The sequence below is a fragment of the Somniosus microcephalus genome, chromosome 3, assembly GCF_052327205.1.
Source record: "Somniosus microcephalus isolate GS21.2 chromosome 3, FLI_Smic_1.0, whole genome shotgun sequence".
Classification (NCBI taxonomy): domain Eukaryota; kingdom Metazoa; phylum Chordata; class Chondrichthyes; order Squaliformes; family Somniosidae; genus Somniosus; species Somniosus microcephalus.
Genome location: NC_140989.1, coordinates 241,917,477 through 241,939,072, shown reverse-complemented (window position 1 = coordinate 241,939,072; position 21,596 = coordinate 241,917,477). Strand labels below are relative to the sequence as shown.

Below are 21,596 nucleotides of genomic sequence, written 5' to 3'. Positions count from 1 at the left end.
ATTGTTATATATTATCGCTGTCTGCACATCTGCTTCTGCTCACCAAAGGAAAAAAATGAGACCCATTTGACTAATTTTGTACAGTTCTGCCTTTCATCGCAGAAAGTAATGATTGATGGAACAGGGGGAAAAAATCTATTCTAGAATATCAGATTCAATAACATTTAGAATTTTCCTGAATTTGTTTACCTGTATTTTGACTGATTTTTATTAACCGTCATCCTTCCCCCCCAAAAAAAAATTGTGCCTTTTAAAAGATATCTATTCTGCACTCAAAAGACCAATAATAACATAGGAACAGGAGTAGGCCATTCAGCCCCTCTAGCCTCTTCGGCCATTTAATCTGATCTATACCTCAACTCCATTTATCTGCCTTTGATGCATATCCCTTTATAACCTTACCTAACAAAAATTTGTTGATCTCAGACTTGAAAATTACAATTGACCCAGAATTCGCAGCCTTTTGGGGAAGAGAGTTCCAGATTTCCACTACCCAACTGTTTTAATGCCAAAGAAAAATGATCAGCTTTTGATTGAAGTGAAGAAACCAGCTTTACTGTTATAAATTGCAAGTGGTTAATGAATGACTATAAATTACTGAGATTGAGTCACTTCTAAAGAGGCACTGTCTAACTGTCTGGCAAGCCTTTTCTCATTCTGTTTACAAACAAGTGGTGCAATGATGTAAGCTGTGTTGGAAGATATCCTGGCCTCACTAGTACATGATGTTGCATTGAAAATGATGCTTGGTTCTCTCTGCTGTTTGGCAAATAGATGTTTCATGAATGCCGTACCCCTTTAAACACTTAGAACTGATGATTTTATTCCCCCCTCCCCCCACAAGAAAATAAATCACTCACTTCATACACCTAATTGGCTTCTCATGTTTACTGGGGAGAAAAGTGCTGAAGTCACTGTAGGAGTCGGATTTCTGTGATAAGCAGCCCAGTCGGGTCTTCATTGCTCTGGCCCTGTGGAAAGACACAGCAACAATTCGAGTCTTTGAAAGGTATTCCTGCTTCCTGGTCCTGTACAATGTGATATATTTAGCAAGCAAATGTGCATTGAAAGGTTCGCAGTAGGGATTGCTTCATAACATCAATGATCCCGAAATATTATAACATCATAAATATGCTGGGGTAGATTTTTACTTTGTGCCATAGTGTAAAACGGGTGATAGCCTGGCTACATCTCTCCCCAGTTTTTTCATTTCCGCTGGCTGCAATGTAAATAAAAATGGGAAGAGATGTAAAACAGGCTGTCGATTTGCCTTTGTCCATTTTACACTATTGCGCAAAGTCAAGATCTATGCGCTGAGTTTATGAAATAACAAGTTAGTCAGAAATAGCATTTAAATCAGCAAAGTAATGAACAGATACAATATGTACAGAAGAACCGTTGGCCCAGAATTTACGGTCAGCGCTGATGAAAAGGCATTCGCCGCTGGCGATCTCTGTGGCGGGAAGTTCGGCTTTTCCGACGTTCAGTTGAGAGCAGTATAAGTTAATGGGGAATCCCCAACGCGAGCTGCTGTGACATCAACAAGCTGTCTAAGCAGCCAATCACAATGCAGAATTCTCATTGACAGCGAACCAGGAAGTAAGCTCCTTTTATTATTTTTTTAAATGCTAGAAAGCAAAACATAGATTGGGGAAAAGGTAAACCTGAAATAAAAATGAACAAACTTTAGAAAATGTTTTTAAAAATTGTAATTTTTATTTAAATGGTTCAATTTGACACTCCACAAAATTAAAATTCGTTTTTCAGGGCCATAACCTTTGTTTAGCAGTCAATACGCTGTTAAAACCCCAGTTACACCTAATCCAAAAGTGTCTAACTTTTAATGGGGTATTTAACAGCGATATTACTGTGGGAAAGTGATTACACTGATTGGCAGCTGGGGAGCCCCCCCGAGTGTCAGAGCAGTGAATGACTGACCGCAACTTCAGGATTTCCGCGTTAGAATGCACATGCGCTAAATCCTGAAGTTGCGGTCAGTTTCAAAGAGGTAATAACAGCGAACGCTGTTAGTTCGCTGTTGTTACCCACTGCAAATTCCAGGCCGTTATCTAAAATCAAATTACAAGCTGCTGTAACTTAACCAATGTTTATAAACATAATTCAAATGCCGAGATACCATCATGATGTGCTGTGCTTGAAAACACCTTTAAGCGGTTTGTACCGTATTTGCTCAGGCCGTCGATACTCCATGTCACTCAATTTAAACGTATTTCATGGCAGGATATCTGAATTTTGTGACGGTCATAAGAACTACCTTCACATCATGCACTAAAGATGTGCAGGGGAAGAAATCAGTGCAGGTCAATTTTTGACAACATATGTTTCACATCTGGCCTTTGTGGGGTTGGATATAAGTAAGTTTACTTTGAATTTAAATAATACATACACTGCACTGAAGAGATGTGGAAGTGTATATTCCGCATTAAGATTTATATAGGCAGCTGTATACATAGAAAAATGGTCCAAACTGTGGATGTTCATTGTATCATTTTAATCAAAGTTGCTGTTGTGAAATCACCTATCTTTAGTTCTATCTTTATAGTAATTGCAGAAAAGAACTTGATAATCAGATTAGATGATGAGTGGGAACATAATGAAAATGATCCAATCTGACAGAGAAATGCATTTTGAAAAGGAATAAGAAGTAAGTCAAAGTAATACTGAGAACAGGATTGTTAATGTTTTAATTGTGTGCTGAGCACTTTCAGAAATTAGATCTAGTGCAATATGGGAAAGTTAAGAGAAGAATCTTCAACAGTCTCACTAGATGACAGAGGTGGACGAAAAATGTGGACATGGGAGGATTAATGAGCTGCATGTGGGACATAATATAAAACAGCGAGTCATTTAATTATATATTGAAGTGTCAATGGAGCAGCAATGTGGGTGGGAGCTGCACTTTCATATTGGCTATGTCCTGTTCAGTAAGAGGGAAATATGAAGGTGGTAAATACACAAAGGATTCATATCTCCATTTTGGCTACCTTTAAATTGATATTAACTGGCCTCACCATGAACTCTGTGTGCTTTCTTAGCCCTGTCCCTCCGTCCCCGCCCCGGGGAATCTAAGTGACGAGAATTCACATCGAAAATAATGGAAATCGCTGAAGCATGTAACAAGTGTGATTATATAATGTAAAAACAAATCTTTTGAGAGGTACTGAAGACAGCTGAACAATGAAATGCTATGTTTACACCACAGATTGAATTTGGTTTACATTCCCTTTTCTAGTTGACTTGGCATCCGTTGGCCCAAGTCCCCTTTCATTAATGTACTCCATGTTGTGTGCATCCTGTCACCCCTTATGTAACATATCATTTCCTCCTAACAATTAAAACGACTGCTGTTATATTTCATGCTAGCTCCACAGTGTTGGAAAATGGATGCTGGGAGCATTTTTCTTGTTTTCTTAACGATGCGCCATTCTGCCTTTCCTGCTTTCCCCCATTTCCCATGCACACGTCCCAATCAGGAAGCTCCCATGCTTCTGCTAATGCTGCTTTTTACAGCCGTCTTTGACTGGTGAATGAAAATTGACCTGGACTCAACGCCTCATGCCATGGTCGTTACTGGGACTTTGCCTGTGGGAACCCCAAGGCGTGAGCATATCGCCTACTGCTCTTTGATGCAGTGCAGTGAAGCAAAATAGTCTCCACATTTCTGCAGCATAAAGTTTGAAACAATGGATCTGCGCAGCTGTGGGAAGAGGAAGAAATGGCGTGGGAAGCAGGAGCAAGAAAGGAAGCAAAACCAAAGTACAGAAAGAGAGAGAGAGAGAGAGAAAAAGGTGACAGCATCCGAGAATAAGAATAAGTGAGACAAAAAAGGCCAAGTGAGAAACTAAGAGTGCATCACGTCCAGATACCGAGTGAGACGGCATCACAACCAAAGAGCATGCCTTGAGGGTAGCTGGAGAGCATGATCTTCCGGTCTGGCAGAGAGACTAATGGAGTCAATTTCAACCAAATTTGCTAGTCGGGAAACTCACTAGATCGGGTGCAACACTGGTTTCACACCCCCGCCCGATTTTACTCTTTGTTGAAATCAATGGAGAGTAATATCAAGCGAGGTATAAAACTGACGTTTCATCCGATCCCATGGATTTCCCGCCCGGTGAGTTAGGTTGAAATGACCCTATTAAGAAGCCTGGGACACCGCATTAGTCCGGCCAAGAGAGAGTATATATAAATAATACGAATGTATATTTATACACTCGGGGGTATACCTGTTTATACACTGTATGAATAGAACTGCGTTTATGTGTTCAACCATAAATGTATTTTGATGCTTTGGCAACATAAGATGTACCTTATCATGCCAATAAAGCGATTTCAATTGAATTGAATTGAGAGCGCAAGGGAAGCCCAGGAATGAACTGAAAAAGCAGATTGAAGTGAGGGAGTATCTTTGTCCTCTCTCTCACTTCTCTACCATTTTTCATCAGGGTAATAATGTCTTTTGATATAAATGATTCTCATCAAAGGGGCCATTTTCCAACTACTACAACTACAACTTGCATTTATATAGCGCTATTAATGTAGTAAAACGTCCCAAGGAGCTTCACAAGAGCGTTATCAGACAAAATTTAACACCGAGCCACATAAGGAGACATTAGGACAGGTGATTAAAAACTTGGTCAAAGCGGTAGGTTTTAAGGCGTGACTTAAAGGAGGAAAGAAAGTCAGAGAGGCTTCGGGAGGGAATTCCAGAGCTTAGGGCTGGGCAGCTTCACTCTCTGCCTTGTCCCCACAGGCAGCACATATTGGAAGATCAGGAGCGTGTGGCACAAAACATCCTGGCCATTTAAAATAATGGTTGGAAAATCGAGCACAGCATGCAGCAGGATTCCTAATAGGGGCTACCGATTGCCGAGAATCCCAGCCAGAAACATAGAAACATAGAAGATAGGAGCAGGAGTAGGCCCTTCGAGCCTGCTCTGCCATTCAATGAGATCATGGCTGATCATCCAAATTCAGTACCCTGTTCCTGCCTTCTCCCCATATCCCTTGATCCCTTTAGCCTTAAGAAATATATCCAACTCTTTCTTGAATATATTTAATGAACTGGCCTCCACCGCCCTCTGTGGCAGAGAATTCCACAGGTTCACCACTCTTTGGGTGAAGAAATTCCTCCTCATTTCAGTCCTTAATGGCTTACCCCTTATCCGTAGACTATGACCCCTGGTTCTGAACTCCCCGGCCATCAGAAACATCCTTCCTGCATCTAGTCTGTCCAGGCCTGACAGAATTTTATAGAAAACACAAGGTTGGAAAATTTACCCCTTTAAGGCCTACTTTTGGACAATCGAACTGTAAGATGGAAGAGACGCTGGAGCTGGGTAGTTGCATTCTAAGCGAAGTAGGCAAATGTGCCACAAGATTAAACTGTCTCCTTTTTTAAAAACTCATCTTTCCTTGGTGATGGTAAAGGTGAATTGATATGGAGCTTTTGGCTTGACTGGTGTGTATGTCGCTGCGAATGCTGCATTGCATTCCAATCTTGCATTTGCTGAATAATCAGGAAGTCTGCATGGTAGACTCAACAAATTCTACTGTTGGGGCTCTGAGGGCTAAAAAAAACCCTCTGAAGTACTCAGTTTCATTATTTTCTGAAATGCTAAACTGAAGGTTCAGCAAAGCTTCATTAAGTTGAAGCAAGACACTGTAGAAGGGGAAAAACAGCTTTTATATTAAAAGAAGTGTTCCTTACTCTCATTGGGGAAAAAAACTTGTTTTGCTGTCTTGGAACCAAATTTTGTGAAGAAAAACTTACAATCAAAATTGGCACCTTCCTTTTAACATTGGGGGCCTCTATCTTCCCCAGCAGCCTGCAAGTGCTGAACCAGAATGTTCATATAAGAATCTTTTAATAAAAAACACAAAATATATCGACTTGTCCATTGCATGTTGGGCAGATTTCAGGCTGGCCAAGGCCAAAGACATGATGGAGATACACAGGGCCATTAATATAATCACTGCCAATTCTATAAAATATAACCGATTTGTTATCATAATTTGGGGGAACTTTCAGGTGGTTCCCAGACACCTGAGTCTCATTCACATAGCCTAGACCTTCATTAGCATAACAATCACACCATTAATCTTATGCTCCTGCTCCATTTGAGTATTACAAAGGCTCACTTTTTTTTGCATAAACCATATCGGAGCACAGAAGGAGACCATTTGATCTATCACGCCGTATGCTTCAATGGGAGCTGTCTCCTCTAATCCAATTTCCCTGCCTTTTCCCTATATCATTTTATGTTCTTCTTTCACAAACACTTATCCAATTCCCTTTTAAATGACCTTATAGCCTCTCACAGAATCACAGAAACCCCACAGTGCAGATAGAGGCCATTTCGCTCCATCGAGCCTGCACCGACACATATCCCACCCGATCCCCGTAACCCCATGTATTTAATCCCCCTAACACTAAGGGTCAATTTATCACAGCCAATCAACCTAACCCGCACATCTTTGGACTGTGGGAGGAAACCGGAGCACCCGGAGAAAACCCACGCAAACACGGGGAGAATGTGCAAACTCCACACAGACAGTCACCCGAGGCCAGATTCGAACCCGGGTCCCTGGCGCTGTGAGGCAACAGTGCTAACCACTATGCTCTGTCTCAATAGCTACACGTTCTGTGTGAAGACATTCCTGTCTAAATTCCCATTTTGTTCTTTAATGCCTTCCTATTAAATCATCCCTTAATCTCTGTTTTAATGAAAACAGGCACAATTTTTCAAGACTTTCTTCATATTTGTATTTTCTCATACCAGACAGCATCCTGGTGAATCTGCGCTGTACCCTCTCTCTATTGCCTCACTACTTCCTTCCTATAGTGTGGATCCCAAATTTAAACACACTACACCTGCTGTGGTCATATTAATATTTTATATAGATTCACCATTACATCTGATATTTTATATCCTATGCTTCTTTGGGGGCGAAAAAATTCCATTCTCTATTTTTATGGCCTCATCCACTGAGGTGCTGCTTTTACTGTCTTGTGAGCCTGAATCCCCACATCCCTCTGATCTTCTACATCACTCAGCTTTCCCACATTGTAGGTATAATTATTACTTTTATTGTTTTTGCCAAAATCTACTACCTCAAATTGACTGACATGGAATTCTGTCTGCCACTTTCTTCTTGCCTAGTCCACCACCTTATCACTAATACAAAAGCAAAATAATGTGAATGCTGGAAATCTGAAATAAAAACAGAAAATGCTGGAAATACTCAGCAGGTCAGGCAGCATCTGTGGCGAGAGAAACAGAGTTAACGTTTCAGGTCGGTGACCGTTCATTTTATACCTTATCACTAATGTTCCCCCTGAGGTGCGCAGCCATGCAATAATCTGAACGGTCCCGCGCAGGCCGCTCACCGGCTTTTACAGTGTAAATACCGCGCACGCACAGAAACTTAAAGGGACCGTGTATTAAAAGAAACAGGCTGCACAGAACAAAGCACAGTTTACAGGAAACATTGCTGCTATCCCTTGTGATTTCCTTTGGTCCTCAGAATTATTTACTACGCCTCCTATTTTAGTACCGCAAATTTGGACACCACAGCAGCCGATATCCAGATGACTGATTTGCAGAGTGAACAGAAGCAGTCCCAGGACAGAACCCTGTGGGACACAGCTACCCACTTAAAACCACTCTGAGAATCTGCCCTCTTTTTTCCTCCCTTCTAACCAGTTTTTCATCCAATTTGCTATCTTCCTTTAATTCCATATCCCTTAATCTTCTCCAATAATCTCCGAAGAGTTTGCGTTTGATTTTTCTAGCCAGATTTCCCCGCCCCCGGTTATATCCTGACGGCACGGACTCTTAGTGGGGTACAGTTCCAGTGGTAGTGACAGCTATCATCTAACACCTTTCCTAAGTGGCTATTCTTCATGTATCAGTCGCGATATTGAGTGCTAGCTGCTATTCGACCTTGAGGTATCATGACCGATTCCAATTTTGTCCTCACCACATGTTCACACATGTGGGCTTTCCAGCTTGAGTCACTAGATTACAATTGGGAGCTACTAGTAACCCTGTGGGTATCCACTGCTGCCCCCAGTCCCAGAGTGCTGAGGCAATTGAAGCACTCTGGCTGTCACCCTAGCTGATATCAGCTGAAACTGGGGATCAGACCTGGGACCCTCCTTTTCTGTACGATGCAGTCACACAATGACTTTGCCAGCTACTTATAAGATAAAAGGTTTTAGTTTGTGCACTTTTTTATATTCCTGGGTAAAGCACTGAGTGACCACACAATGATTTGTGTTCCCTTGGATTTTAGTCACTAGAACTGCCACCTAATGGTAGCTTTGAAAAACGCAGATTTATGAACGATCTCCCACTGAATCCCTAGCAGCAGGCTAATGCTAGCACAGTGGCAAAGAGGAAATCGAGTCGAATTTGGGATTCCATTTCACCAGTCAAATCTAGGCCAGCTCCTAGCAAGGCTCTCTTTCCTGGCTGGGGGCGACGCTATTGAAATAGGGCAGCAGATCCGGTCAAACAGCACCTGCGACTGGGATCGTCATGTTGTGAAAGCCCAGTCGGAAGCAAAACAAAATCGACTTACTGTGTTGCGCTGGTCCTTTTCTCGGTGGGTTTCTCTTTGTGAATTCTGCAGTCGGATAAGCTGTCTGTGTGAAGCTGTGACAAGCTGAGCTGTGGAGATAGGAGAAGCAGGCTGTGTGATTTCTTTCACACCAATTTGCTCACCGATGTATGCTTTCTTGTGGAATGTTTTTTAACTGCTTTCTGCTCAACCAGAATGTCGATCGACAAAAGGAAGGCATGCTGCTGTCTTCAACACAATAATATTTGTCATCCACCATTAACCATTCCAAGGACTGTGTGTATATTTTTGCTTTCGATTGGTGGAAACTGTGGGCAGCTTACCTTGCTAGGGCGCATCATCCTTTTCTTTTATTGTGTGTCTCTATTGTTACTGAAAATGACTGAATGTTGTCAGCCATGTTGACAGCAGCTTAGATGGGGATATTTTGTTTTGATCAGTGTTCTGGGGATGAATTGAATTGAATTTGAGTGATCGGGTTTTTTTCTCCCCAGACTGCGAGAAGTTAGCTGAAGCTCACACATTGGCCAAAATAGGTAGTTTAGTTTCCTATGGTATTCGAAGCAAGGACATTCTGTGTCCTTTTTCAGAAATAAAATATAGCTTTATCCTTTTTGAGGCCATTGTGCCCTTTGCTGGTATTTATTTCAGATACTGATAATTACAGTGGAATTTCATCAGCAAAAGAAACCGCAGCAATGGGAAAAGATTCTTAATTAAGAAAAAGCCAACCTTCACATCATTGTCCCCTGAAGGCTAAAGCAGGCAGATAAAAACACCAGCTAAATGTAGCCCATAGACTAAGCTCACTTTTAAAGAGAGAGAGATTCATAAATAACACATACAAGATTTGATGGAAAAGGGTTTGCAGCTAACACTCGGGCACCAGTCACAAGCATTCCTCAACTTGCTGCAAATGCTTCTGGCCTCTTGGGGACTTTGCAGGATCACAAGACAATGGGCTGTGCTGGGTTTATTGCCGTCAAGACAGTACAAGAGATGTGCTGCTATGCTGAAGAAACCATCAGTTGTTAATAAAACTGCTATTCCACATTAGCGTCACACACCAGGTAGGCACATAAGTACATTCTTCATTTGAGGCAACTTATTTGAAAAGTCGAAGATCCAAGTGATCAATGTGTAGGAGCGATGTCCTTGTGTGTATTTAGAAACAGGCAGATTGACTGCATGGGACCGGCCATCGAGCTTTGGTCATTGGTAGCATATCTGCTAACTCTTTGTTGAATGCTTGTATTTCTCATGTAATCTGTGGCGGAACCTTGGCTGGATAGCGCTATTAAGAATTTGAATCGGGATGTGGACCTCAAAGCAGCTGACTTATAAATCAAGTGGAGGTGTATTCTGGCCTCTTGTACAGTCCTGCTTTTCATCACTCCACCATTGGCAGCCATGCCTTCATCTGCCTAGGCCCTAAGCTCTGGAATTCCCTCATTAAACCTCTCGGCCTCTCCACCCCTTTCTCCTCGTCTAAGACGCTCCTTAAAACCTGCCTCTTTGACCAAGCTTTTGGTCACCTGTCCGAATATCTCCTTATGTGGCTTGGTGTCAAATTTGCTTGATGACGCTCCTGTGAAGCGCCTTGGAATGTTTTACTACTTTTAAAGGCGCTGTATAAATACAAGTTGTTGTTGTTGTCAGTGTGTAGAGATTGTTTGGGAACATTCAAAATGAGGTACACTGCGGCCCTTGCTGCTCATTAAATCTTGCATGTTCGCAAATATCTACTTAGTAGACAACGGCGTCCAACTCCCATCATTGGCTTAAAAATATTAACCTATTCTACACAGCACTGCTTTCCACTTGATGGGGCACCATTTCTTTTATTCCAAATAACAGAAAGGTGGTAGATGTACTCGGCCTCCTTCCTAGCTGTCTCCCTGATACAGGGGCTTTTTTCCTGGATATTTTCCAGGACCAGGGAGACATCCATGTCATCAGAAGATAGTGACTCAATTATCCAGGGAGACCTGTGCTATGGGACCAATGGGGATCTGGAATCAGCGCTAATGGAAGTCACGCTCTTGTAGAAGACTCTCCTCGATACACCACACTGATCTAGCCTGATGTGCCAATTTTCATTTTGTTCTCTGCTTCATGTCACCCCAACACTAGGTTGGATCTGTTGTCTATCCTGACATCCAGACAATTTAACTGTCCTATTTTATTGCAATGTTCGTGGGACACAAAGACATAGGGGGAATTTTAACCCTAAAGAATGGGTGGGTTGGGGTTGGATGGGAGTTAAAAAAACGGAACCCCGACCCCCAACCCACCCACTTCAGGTTTTAATAGAGGCGGGACAGGGGGCGGGGGCGGGCAGCCAACCCGCTTCCAGGAGGCGAATCACCCATTTTAAATTTATATTGAGGCTGGCATGCCTCATGGTGATCCACCATTACAAACTTAACTCTGGCTGATCAGGTTTCCCGGGCCTCGGGAGACCCATCAGCTAAAGGAGGGTGAGGACTGCTGGATCCAGGAGGTAAGTGCCTTTCCACTTACTGTGTGGATCCAGCGTCCTTGCCTCACCCGTCCCCCCTGCATGATTGGACATGCCCCCGAGGCCTCCGATCTCCCACCCCTCCCGAGGCCTCCGATTTACCCCCCCTCCCGAGGCCTCCGATTTCCCCCCCCTCCCGAGATCTCCGATCTCCCCCCCCCCGAGACCTCCGATCTCTTTCCCCCCCCCCCGCCGAGGCCTCCGATCTCCCCCCACCCCCAGGCCTCCGATCTCTTTCCCCCCCCTGAGACCTCCGATCTCCCCCCCCCCGAGGCCTCCGATCTCTCCACCCCCCCACGAGACCTCCGATCTCCCCCCCCCCCACGAGACCTCCAATCTCCCCCCCCGAGGCCTCCGATCTCCCCCCCTCCCGAGGCCTCCGATCACCCCCCCCCGAGACCTCCGACCTCCCCCCCCCCCGAGGCCTCCGATCTCCCCCCCCCCACGAGACCTCCAATCTCCCCCCCCGAGGCCTCCGATCTCCCCCCCTCCCGAGGCCTCCGATCACCCCCCCCCGAGACCTCCGACCTCCCCCCCCCCCGAGGCCTCCGATCTCCCCCCCCCGAGGCCTCCGATCTCCCTCCCGAGACCTCCGATCTCCCCCCCCCGAGGCCTCCGATCTCCCCCCCTCCCGAGGCCTCCGATCCACTTCCCACAAGGCCTGAGATTCCCCCCCACCCCAAGGTCTCCGACCACCCTCTAACCTCACTCCTGAGGTGTCCGATTTCCCCCTCCCCAAAGTTACTTCGTCTCTGAAGTATTTATTATTCTAAAATGTTCATAAATGTCCAGTGAAAATCCATCTGTTAATCTATTTCAGATCATAGTTATCCAGTCATAGAACTTCAGAACACCAAACAATTTCTGGTTTTTACTTTTACGTGAATTACACTATTTTATTCCACAGATTCATTCTCTCCTTTTTTTGGTCCTAATAATTGACAGTGCTGTTCATTTTCTTTTGAATAATTGATTGATTCCTATTTTTGCCTTTAGGACAAGTGTTTCATAAACCTTTTATCTGTGCTCCCCAAACATGGCAATGCAGTGATGGAACTTGCATCAAAATACATAATTTCATTGCAAAAGTGTCATTGAATTGCGTGCATATAAAGGGAATTGTGTATGAATCTTTCACTTGTTATCCTACCCAATATCAAGATGGTGCACCTTTCAATTTCTTTTATTCTGTTCGTTTAAGGCCGCTTAAATGGGAAGTGTATTTACTGAATTGCTCCATAAAACTTCTCTGTATTATAAAAGGAAACATGTGTACAGTCACTGGGGCCTCCTAGGCACACCTTGTCACTGCAGAAATGCTGGTTTAAGGTCGTGTGATAGCAGACACTTAGATATGACATAATGACATTTTGTTCCAGTGACATTGTGAATGCTAATAACATCATTCATGGTGTCAATGGAGTGGAACATCATGGCTGCCCACAGGCTACCTCTAACTGGCAATTTTACATAACAATACACAAATTAGGAGCAGGAGTAGGCCACTCGGCCCCTCGAGCCTGCTCTGCCATTCAATAAGATCATGGCTGATCTGATTATTCCACATTCCCGCCTACCCCTGATAACGTTTCACCCCCTTGCTTAACAAGAATCTATCTACCTCTGCCTTAAAAATATTCAAAGACTCTGCTTTCACCGCCCTCTGAGAAAGAGAGTTCCAAAGACTCACGACCCTCTGTGAGAAAAACATTTCTCCTCATCTCTGTCTTAAATGGGCGACCCCTTATTTTTAAACAGTGACCCCTAGTTCCAGATTCTCCCACAAGAGGAAACATCCTCAAATCAAGAACAAATCAATGTAACTCTTCCTTCTTTCTTCCCTCAATGGCTTAGTGAGTAAATTCATTGCTCGTTGTGGTATTGAGTCATAGATTACAAAGGTCCCAGCTTTAAACCCTGGTCAGTGCTGAGTTGGCAGGTCTCAGTAGGGCACAACAATTGGCCTCAACAGTCCAAAATTAGGGTGTAAATATATATCTCAACGAGGGTTTCTACTCCTGCTTGTTATTCAGTAACTCCTTCTGGAAAACCCTATGTTACAACAGTGGCTACACTTCAAAAAGTACTTCATCGGCTGTAAAGCGCTTTGGGATATCCTGAGGTCGTGAAAGGCACTATATAAATGTAAGTCTTTTTTACTTTTGGATGACTACCTGATGGAGGATAGGAGCAGATATGATGATGCTGCGCACTCACCACCTTCGCTCACACTGGAAGAATGGCCACTTGGGCGAGGTTCCGCAGGACTGCAGGTGTCCATGGGACTGCACAGCAGCATGAGGTGTGCTACCTGAAAGGAGTGGAATAAAATTGCAGGGAGGAGGAAAAGCTAACTGTAGGAAGTCAATGGACACCAGGAAATGTATGCATGTTCTCCTTTCCTACTTTTTTAGTATTATGAGGCAACTCAGTATGCCACAGGATCGTGACTGTATATCTGTGAAGACGGTACTGTACTCTTACAATAGTTTTTTGTATTTTGCTGATTTTTTTTTGAAATAGTGCTGTGCATCTTCACTTGTTGCAGGGACTTGCATGTACCAGTTAGTATTTTTGATATTTAAGTAGGACCCAATAAAGCCGCGTTTTTTTCCTTTAAAACATGTTCTTTCTGGTGCTGTTGCTGAGAAGATATGGAAGGCTGTGCAGTAAAGGGCTGTGGTCTGTGTACTTACACCACTGACATGCACTACTGGCCCGAGCTCCACAGCCCAGGGTTCATGGAGCAGAGGTCAACTCAGGAGTGCACTTACTGAAAATGGCTTCAGTACAGCTTCATGCTGGACACATTTCATCTGGGCGGGCTGCTTTCTTAACTCCGTAGGGGGAAACAATACATGATATTTTAAATAAGATACTCAATCTGAAATTAAACAGCAACTGTACTTGTGCAGACCACTCTCTCTTTAATCTGCATGCAATTGGTTTGTTGCTGTTTGAAGCAATTAGATTTTTTAGAGACTCTGATGATGAAATCCCTGGAATGGTCCCCTTGACATGGCTACGAAAAATACTAATCATTTCAATGAATGTGTTTTTTTTAAATGTTTCCAATCACAAAATCAGCATCCACGAACTGCTGAGCACAGTTATTCATTGTTGGAGAGGAGGAGGCGTGTTGCCAAACTGGTGTCCTAACACAACAGTGTTCCTCTGACAAAGAGTTCAAAGGAAACGCTTTCCAAGTAGGGCCTTAGACAGAGTGGCTGTTGTGAACGAGTGAAATGACTAATCCCAGCAAAACAAATGATTTTATTGTGTGTTGCATAATCCAGCAGCAAGACGTAAAGCCTGATAAAGAAGGTTGATCAAAGACGTTTAGGACCACTTACTTTTTTTAGTTGCACCCTTTGCTTTGACTTATTCCTCTTGGCACTTAATGGCCAAATAATGAGAATCTTGTTTCTTATTGTTTCTATATAAATAGAAGGAAATAAAATCACTCCCCACCCCTTGCTCTATGTTTAACACAGAGCAAGGGGTGGGGAGTGATTTTATTTCCTTCTATTTATATAGAAACAATATTCTCATTATTTGGCCATTAAGTGCCAAGAGGAATAAGTCAAAGCACGGTGGCATAGTGGTTAGCACTGTTGCCTCACAATGCCAGAGACCCGGGTTCGAATCTGGCCTCGGGCGACTGTCTGTGTGGAGTTTGCACATTCTCCCCGTGTTTGCGTGGGTTTTCTCCGGGTGCTCCGGTTTCCTCCCACAGTCCAAAGATGTGCGGGTTAGGTTGATTGGCTATGATAAATTGACCCTTAGTGTTAGGGGGATTAAATATGTGGGGTTACAGGGATAGGGTGGATATGTGTCGGTGCAGGCTCGATGGGCTGAAATGGCCTCTATCTGCACTGTGGGGTTTCTGTGATTCTGTGATTCTGTGAAAAAGCTGGCTCTCCTCCTGAGGAAATGCCAGGACTTCATATCTACCCGTTGTATCGTTTCGCCCGTTGGGTTTAACGTGGGATGCCGCACTGCTACAGGCGTTAATGTTTTCAGTTCACGGTTGTTAAGGAATGGTCATTTGTAAGCCTCGCCCCACACGTGAAACGGATCCAGTAAGACGCCTCCTGATCTGATATTCTTTTGGAAATATGACTGAAACCACACCGAATTTGTGAAATTACACTGGTCTAGTTGGTTCCCATGGTGATGAGTTTTTGGGATCTGTTCGGCTGTTACTCGTCTTCTGTTCTTGTGCCGTGCTGCACATGGCGGAGAGCGCGAGCCAGATTTACTCTTGCATAATAGCGCTGACATTTTCACTGTAATGAGGAGCACTTGCAAGGAGCATGAAAACCGAAGGAAACGTCATTTAAATCAAATCGCTTCAAACCGCAACGAGCTAACATCGTGTCGGTTAAAAAAAACCATTAGCTGACTTTATACCTTTGTAATTGACAATAGATTTGGCAAACTGAAAGTGCCATGATAGACGTAGTAATGTTGCCAGGGTGCCAATCTGTAGAAGATCCAATAGGCAGCACGGTTATAATGTGAGTTTGGTGTGCGGTAATTTTACTGCTGCTGTAACCAGCTTGTTGGTCTTTCATAGGTGATAATGTGCATCTTAATATGAGGACATTTCCAAACACGATTAGTTAAATCTTCCCATGTGAGTTGAAGTGCATTGTGCAGATGCGCCACACTAACAAGCCCATTGGGGATTTTAAAATTTACATAATCTCTGGTAGTGGTGCCCAAATGATGTATGGGGGTTATTAATGAGAGAGAGCGCCTTGTCTACAGATGAATGCACAATGCAACGCAGTTCTTAGCAAGACTGTTTTGAGAGGTTTTCTGCGACATGGTGTTTTTAAGCATCAAACTTATCCCAGTAATGCGCAGTCAGCTTTATAGACCAGTGCCGTGTTTATGTTTAAGTCTGTAAATAGCTGCACTGTTATTGCACTTTCCGTACGAAAATAAGTAGTTAACTGTACTGATCTCAGCAATTAAGCCTGACCTCCTAACGCTGAAATCATGAAATGCACAGACAATCTGTTCGTCACTGATGTTATTATGATGCCCCTGGCTAGACCGACTTCTCTTGAAAATGTCTTTTTGCTGCCTACCCTGGCCCTTCTGCTTTCACAGCGATAATCAGATGGATTAAGTAGGTCAGGCGCCTTGACGCGGTGCAGCATTGGATGGCGGCGCAACACTGCGCGGCTTGAAACAATTTTCCACAAATAAGTTCTCCAAAAATAGATCATCCATATTCTCCGAGGCTGAATTAAGCAGCAATTTGCAGATTAGATCACTCAATCACTGATGAGTGTGTCTACGATGATATGATGCCAGCCTTTGAAATCGTTAGTCGTCCAACAATTTCCTAACTTCTCTTACAGTCCACTCAGAAACTCAGCAGCCTAAACATTCCCAGAGAGATGACAGCCCTGCTTCAGCAAGCTACAATATAACATAGCTTTTATTCAAATTATTACTGGCACTTCTGTGTGAATCTAGACATTTCTTTCCTTAATTTGTCAGCTGTGGCTCAGTGAGTAGCACCCTCGCCTCTGGGTCAGAAGGTTGTGGGTTCAGGCCCCACTCCAGGCGACTTGAGCAGGTAAGTCCAGGCTCACACTCCAGTGCAGTGCTGAGGGAGTGCTGCACTGTCGGAGGTGCTGTCTTTCAGATGCGATGTTAAACCGAGGACCCATCTGCTTTCTCAGGTGGACATAAAAGATCCCATGGCACTACTTCAAAGAAGGGCAGGGGAGTTTGTCCTGGCCAATATTTATCCCTCAATCAACATAACAAAAACAGATTATCTGGCCATTATCACATTGCTGCTTGTGGGAACTTGCTGTGTGCAAATTGGCTGCCATGCTGCCGACATTACTACAGTGACTACAGTCAAAGTATTTCATTGGCTGTAAAGTGCTTTGAGATGTCCGGTGGTCATGAAAGGCGCTATATAAATGCAAGTCTTTCTAAATACTTATGAATTTTTATTTCTTCACTCTGTCTACTTTCTTTGTTGTCACTCTGTTCCTATTATTAGTGTATGGCAGCAGGCTATTCAACTATAAAACCATCAGAACCACGTGGTTCCTTTTTTCCTCTGACGTGTGGAAGTGGGACTAATTGGATGGCTCTTTCAGAGAGCCGGCACAGGCATGATGGGCCGAATGGCCTTTTAAAAAATTCATTGATGGGATGTGGGCATTGGTGGCAAGGCCAGCATTTATTGCCCTGGCCTCCTTCCGTGATGTATGATTCTATGTATACCTGCATGCTTTCCAACTCTAGCTACTAGAGAACATTTGGGGAAGGGGGGTGGGGGAGGAAGAGAATTTTGGCAGTTTTTTTTTCTCCTTGCCCCTTCATTCCCTTCTCCTTCCCCTCCCCCTTTCTCGGCCCAAGACCAATTATAGTATCCTATTGCCACACTGCATGGTACGTTTACCCACCATGCTATTGAAGGGTCCAAATGTCAGTCCTTTAATTAAAACTGAGGCTTTACAATGCTTTACAACTCGCAAACGATAAAAATGACAAATAATGTGTAGTTCCATTAGCACTGCAACAAAAATGTATTTGTGTTTTTGTAACACAAATATAATCTCGATATGACGCAGATTTATGTATTCTGCCCTCCCGCTCCGCATTGTTGGGGGCACCATTAACTAGTCCGAGGTAGCAGTATGCACTACCAATTGAATCATTTTAAGATGATGCCCCTGCCATTTTATGTACTGGTACGTCCCATATTTGTAGAATTTTTCTAAACATTGCATTTGCTTTTAATACTGTGGAGGAAAAAAGCTGAGTATTTAGGCTACAATGAACAAGGCTGATTCCTCTCAGCTGCACACCAGAAATTCAACCAAAGTGTGCCTGCAATTATTGTTCATGGGGGCATTTGTGTTCATTTGGTGCTGTTAGACAGTGTTGCAATTCAGACAGCCCTTTCTATATACTCTGACTTTAAACCGTACAAAATGATAACCTCCTATGAAATTTGAATTTTAAATCAGCCATTGTTTCTGCCTCAGATTGCTGTTCAGTGATTCTTACTGGAGAATATGCATGTGTGCACATTGGGTGAGAACAGAATTGAGCTTAACTCTGATACCCTTCGCTGCTAAATGACATGCTGACAATCACTGTCCATGGTCACAGATGAAGAATAGAGAATGAGATGAAGTTCTGGAGGGTGGCTAGCACTTGATGTCTAGTCTGTGCTGAGTTAGCTGATCCCAACCATAGTGGTAATGGCATTTCAGTGACCCCAGGACAGGGAGAAGAGAAATCGGAGAGCATTCCCATTCCTGGTTGCTATCCAGTATCCCTACAGGTTGAGGACAGGAGTGAGCTTGGCTTTGATGTTCCAAGCTGTCAAATAGTTTGCTGACATTAATTGATGAACTGGCACATGGAGAATAAAATAAATAAAGAAAGACTTGTATTTATAAAGCACTTTCACGACCTCAGGACGTCCCAAAGTGCTTTACAGCCAATGAAATACTTTTGAAGTGTTGTAATGCAGGAAACGTGGCAGCTAATTTGTGCACAGCAAGGTCCCAGAAACAACAATGCTCAGCTTAGGTACGCAGAAGGGCATTAACCCCATAGAAATTACCTCCGTAGAAGCCAGTGCCTCCAGGAGGAGGGAAGTACACTTGGAGTACTGTGCACAGTTCTGGTCTCCATTATTATAAAAAGGATATAGAGGCACTGGAGAAGGTGCAGAAAAGATTCACAAGGATGATACCAGAACTGAGAGGATATACTTATCAGGAAAAGCTAAACAGGCTGCAACTCTTTTATCTAGAAAAGAGAAGGCTGAGGGGTGACCAGATAGAGATCTTTAAGATAATGAAAGGGTTTGATAGGGTAAACGCAGAGAAAATGTTTCCACTTGAGGGGAAGTTCAAAACTAGAGGTCATAAATATAAGATAGTCACTAATAAATCCAATAGTGAATTCAGGAGAAACTTCCTTACCCAGAGAGTGGTGAGAATGTGGAACTCGCTACCACAAGGAGTAGTTGAGGCAAATAACATAGATGCATTTAAGGTGAAGCTAGATAAGCACATGAGGGAGAAAGGAATAAAAGGATATGCTGATAGAGTGACATGAAGTAGGGTGGGAGGAGGCTCATGTGCAACATAAATGCTGGCATAGACCAGTTGGGCTGAATGTCCTGTTTCTGTGCTGTATACTCGATGTAACTTGATGGAAGTAAATGTAGAGGAAATTGGGGGGAAAACCCAGGTAGGACATATACTAGAACACTATTCCATGATTCAAGATGATTCACTAATACTGTACATTGATTTCAAGTAACCATTTTTGTTTTGCTTCTTTCTGTTGACCATTAAGAATATGGAGTTTGTTTTCAGAAAGTTACTTTTTTCTCTTTGTTTCTGTTGGTTCCTTTAGAATTTATTATGCAAATAAAAATGATGTTGGTCAGTCATTTACAGTGTTTGATTTTAACATAAGAACATAAGAACATAAGAAATAGGAGCAGGAGTAGGCCAATCGGCCCCTCGAGCCTGCTCCACCATTCAATAAGATCATGGCTGATCTGATCCTAACCGCCAATCTACTATCACAGAACCATCTCCTGAATCTAACAGAATTAGACACACGAAATAGGAGCAGGATCAGGCTACACGGCCCCTGGACCCGCTCCGCTACCCACAGGGCCATGTCCGATCCGAACCTAGACTCATGTCCAAATTCCTGCCCGCTCCCCGTAACCCTTAATTCCCTTTACTTCTAGGAAACTGTCTATTTCTGTTTTAAATTTATGTAATGATGTAGCTTCTACAGCTTTTTGGGGCAGCATATTCCATGGACCTACCACCCTCTGAGTGAAGTAGTTCCTCCTCATCTCAGTTTTGAAAGAGCAGCCCCTTATTCTAAGACTATGCCCCCTAGTTCTAGTTTCACCCATCATCAAATGTATTATTAAAAGTATTTAAAAAACATTATTATATGTATTAGGTGGCTTAGCAACATCGAAACATAAGGACAGACAAAGTTGACCTGTGGTTGTGGGGGGTCTCAGGAGGACTTGGAGAAATAGTATTGGTGCACCAATGCCAACAGGTTGTCATAGCCTAAAATACACTCCACAAATCCTGACTCGACAAGCAATGGTTAATGCTATATAGGATAGAAATAATTCCAGGTGATGACACTGTCTGAGAGAGCATTTTACAGGCGTGAGAAGTGGTTCGTGAAACTTTGCCATTGATATTCTTTTTGAAATGGTAGAAGTTTTCACCTGAATGCCAAAGTGCAGAGGCTTCTTTGTACTTGTGTTCCTATCACATTAATAGAAACTTGGTTTGAGCAGTAGGACATCTGTTGTTACTCCAGCTGCATTGTTCTACAAGACTAATAACCTGACCACATATCTCAGTGTGCTGTTTGAGTGTAGCATGGATCCTACTAAGCATCACTATCTACAAGGTCACTGGTCTGAATGGATTTGGACAATCAGGAAGCGAAAGAGAGGTTTTCTCTGCAAAACAGGGCCATAATATCCCCTCACTGGGTTTCTTTAGGTTTCATACAATGCAAAGTTGCTAACCGTGACAAGTGAGATCAAGTTTGAGATCTCATTCAACTTGGAGCATTTCCACACATCTTTGCACTTATACACTCCACTCGATCAATGAGTCCAAGAACTGAATGTTTGTAACTGAGGAGAGTTAAGAGTATGGATAGAGTTGGGCTAACCTTTATTGAGAGATTACCACTGGTTCCCACAGTGTTAATAAAGTTTTCACCTTGTCCGATTCTGTCCAACCATCGCCATTGTGATTCAATTGCTGCTTATCTTTCAGCTAGGGGACTTCACACTCTGTAGATGGAGTGTTATTAGCAAAGCAAATGTTATCATTTGATGACATCCACCAGCTCATCGATGAAGAGTGGAGCCAGGTCCATTTACCTGAGGGACTCTGCATAATATTTCACTACAAAGGTAAGTGTTCAATCAATGATAGCATCTTCTGAGAAAGGAGCACATCAAGCTCAGCAGGTCACAAGCTACAAGAAGTTCAATGAGAATGGAATATATTATCTTGCTGATGTTGAAGGGTACTGCGCATTGTGATGCGCATTGATAGTATCATTCCTTATGGTTTCCACAATTTTTGACATGATTAGCAGTAGAAATAATCAATAGCCATTGGGATCTAACTCTGATCCCTTCTTATTGATGGACAGAATCGGGTTGAAATCACATTGTGCAATATTAATAATAAATGTGCTAACCTGTTCATATGAAATTCCTCTGCTTGCTATTTACATTAAGACGTTAACCCGGTATATTTTGGCCTTTAAGATATCAGACAAAGGAATTTCATTCAGACACATTCATGCATTTGTTCCTAGTAGACAATGCTTGGTGACTTTTTACTCTGGTGGGGCGACACCCTTTGACAGTTGAAAGAGCCAGTGAAGCACTTAGTTC

General features: G+C 43.1%; 1 protein-coding gene across 2 annotated transcripts in view; it reads right to left on the bottom strand.

The window, feature by feature from the left end:
- Positions 1–21,596, bottom strand: part of LOC147121776 (regulator of G protein signaling 8-like) — a 37,304-nt gene that overhangs the window by 12,338 nt on the left and 3,370 nt on the right. Inside the window, exons 2-3 of one of the 2 annotated variants that reach the window (XM_085982269.1) lie at positions 8,608–8,696; positions 861–971 (exon numbers count right to left, since the gene is read on the bottom strand). In XM_085982269.1, coding sequence (XP_085838395.1) covers positions 861–971; positions 8,608–8,696 — 200 coding nt within the window. The remainder of the gene's footprint in view (positions 1–860; positions 972–8,607; positions 8,697–21,596) is intronic. The other variant, XM_085982270.1, reaches the window with a different exon arrangement.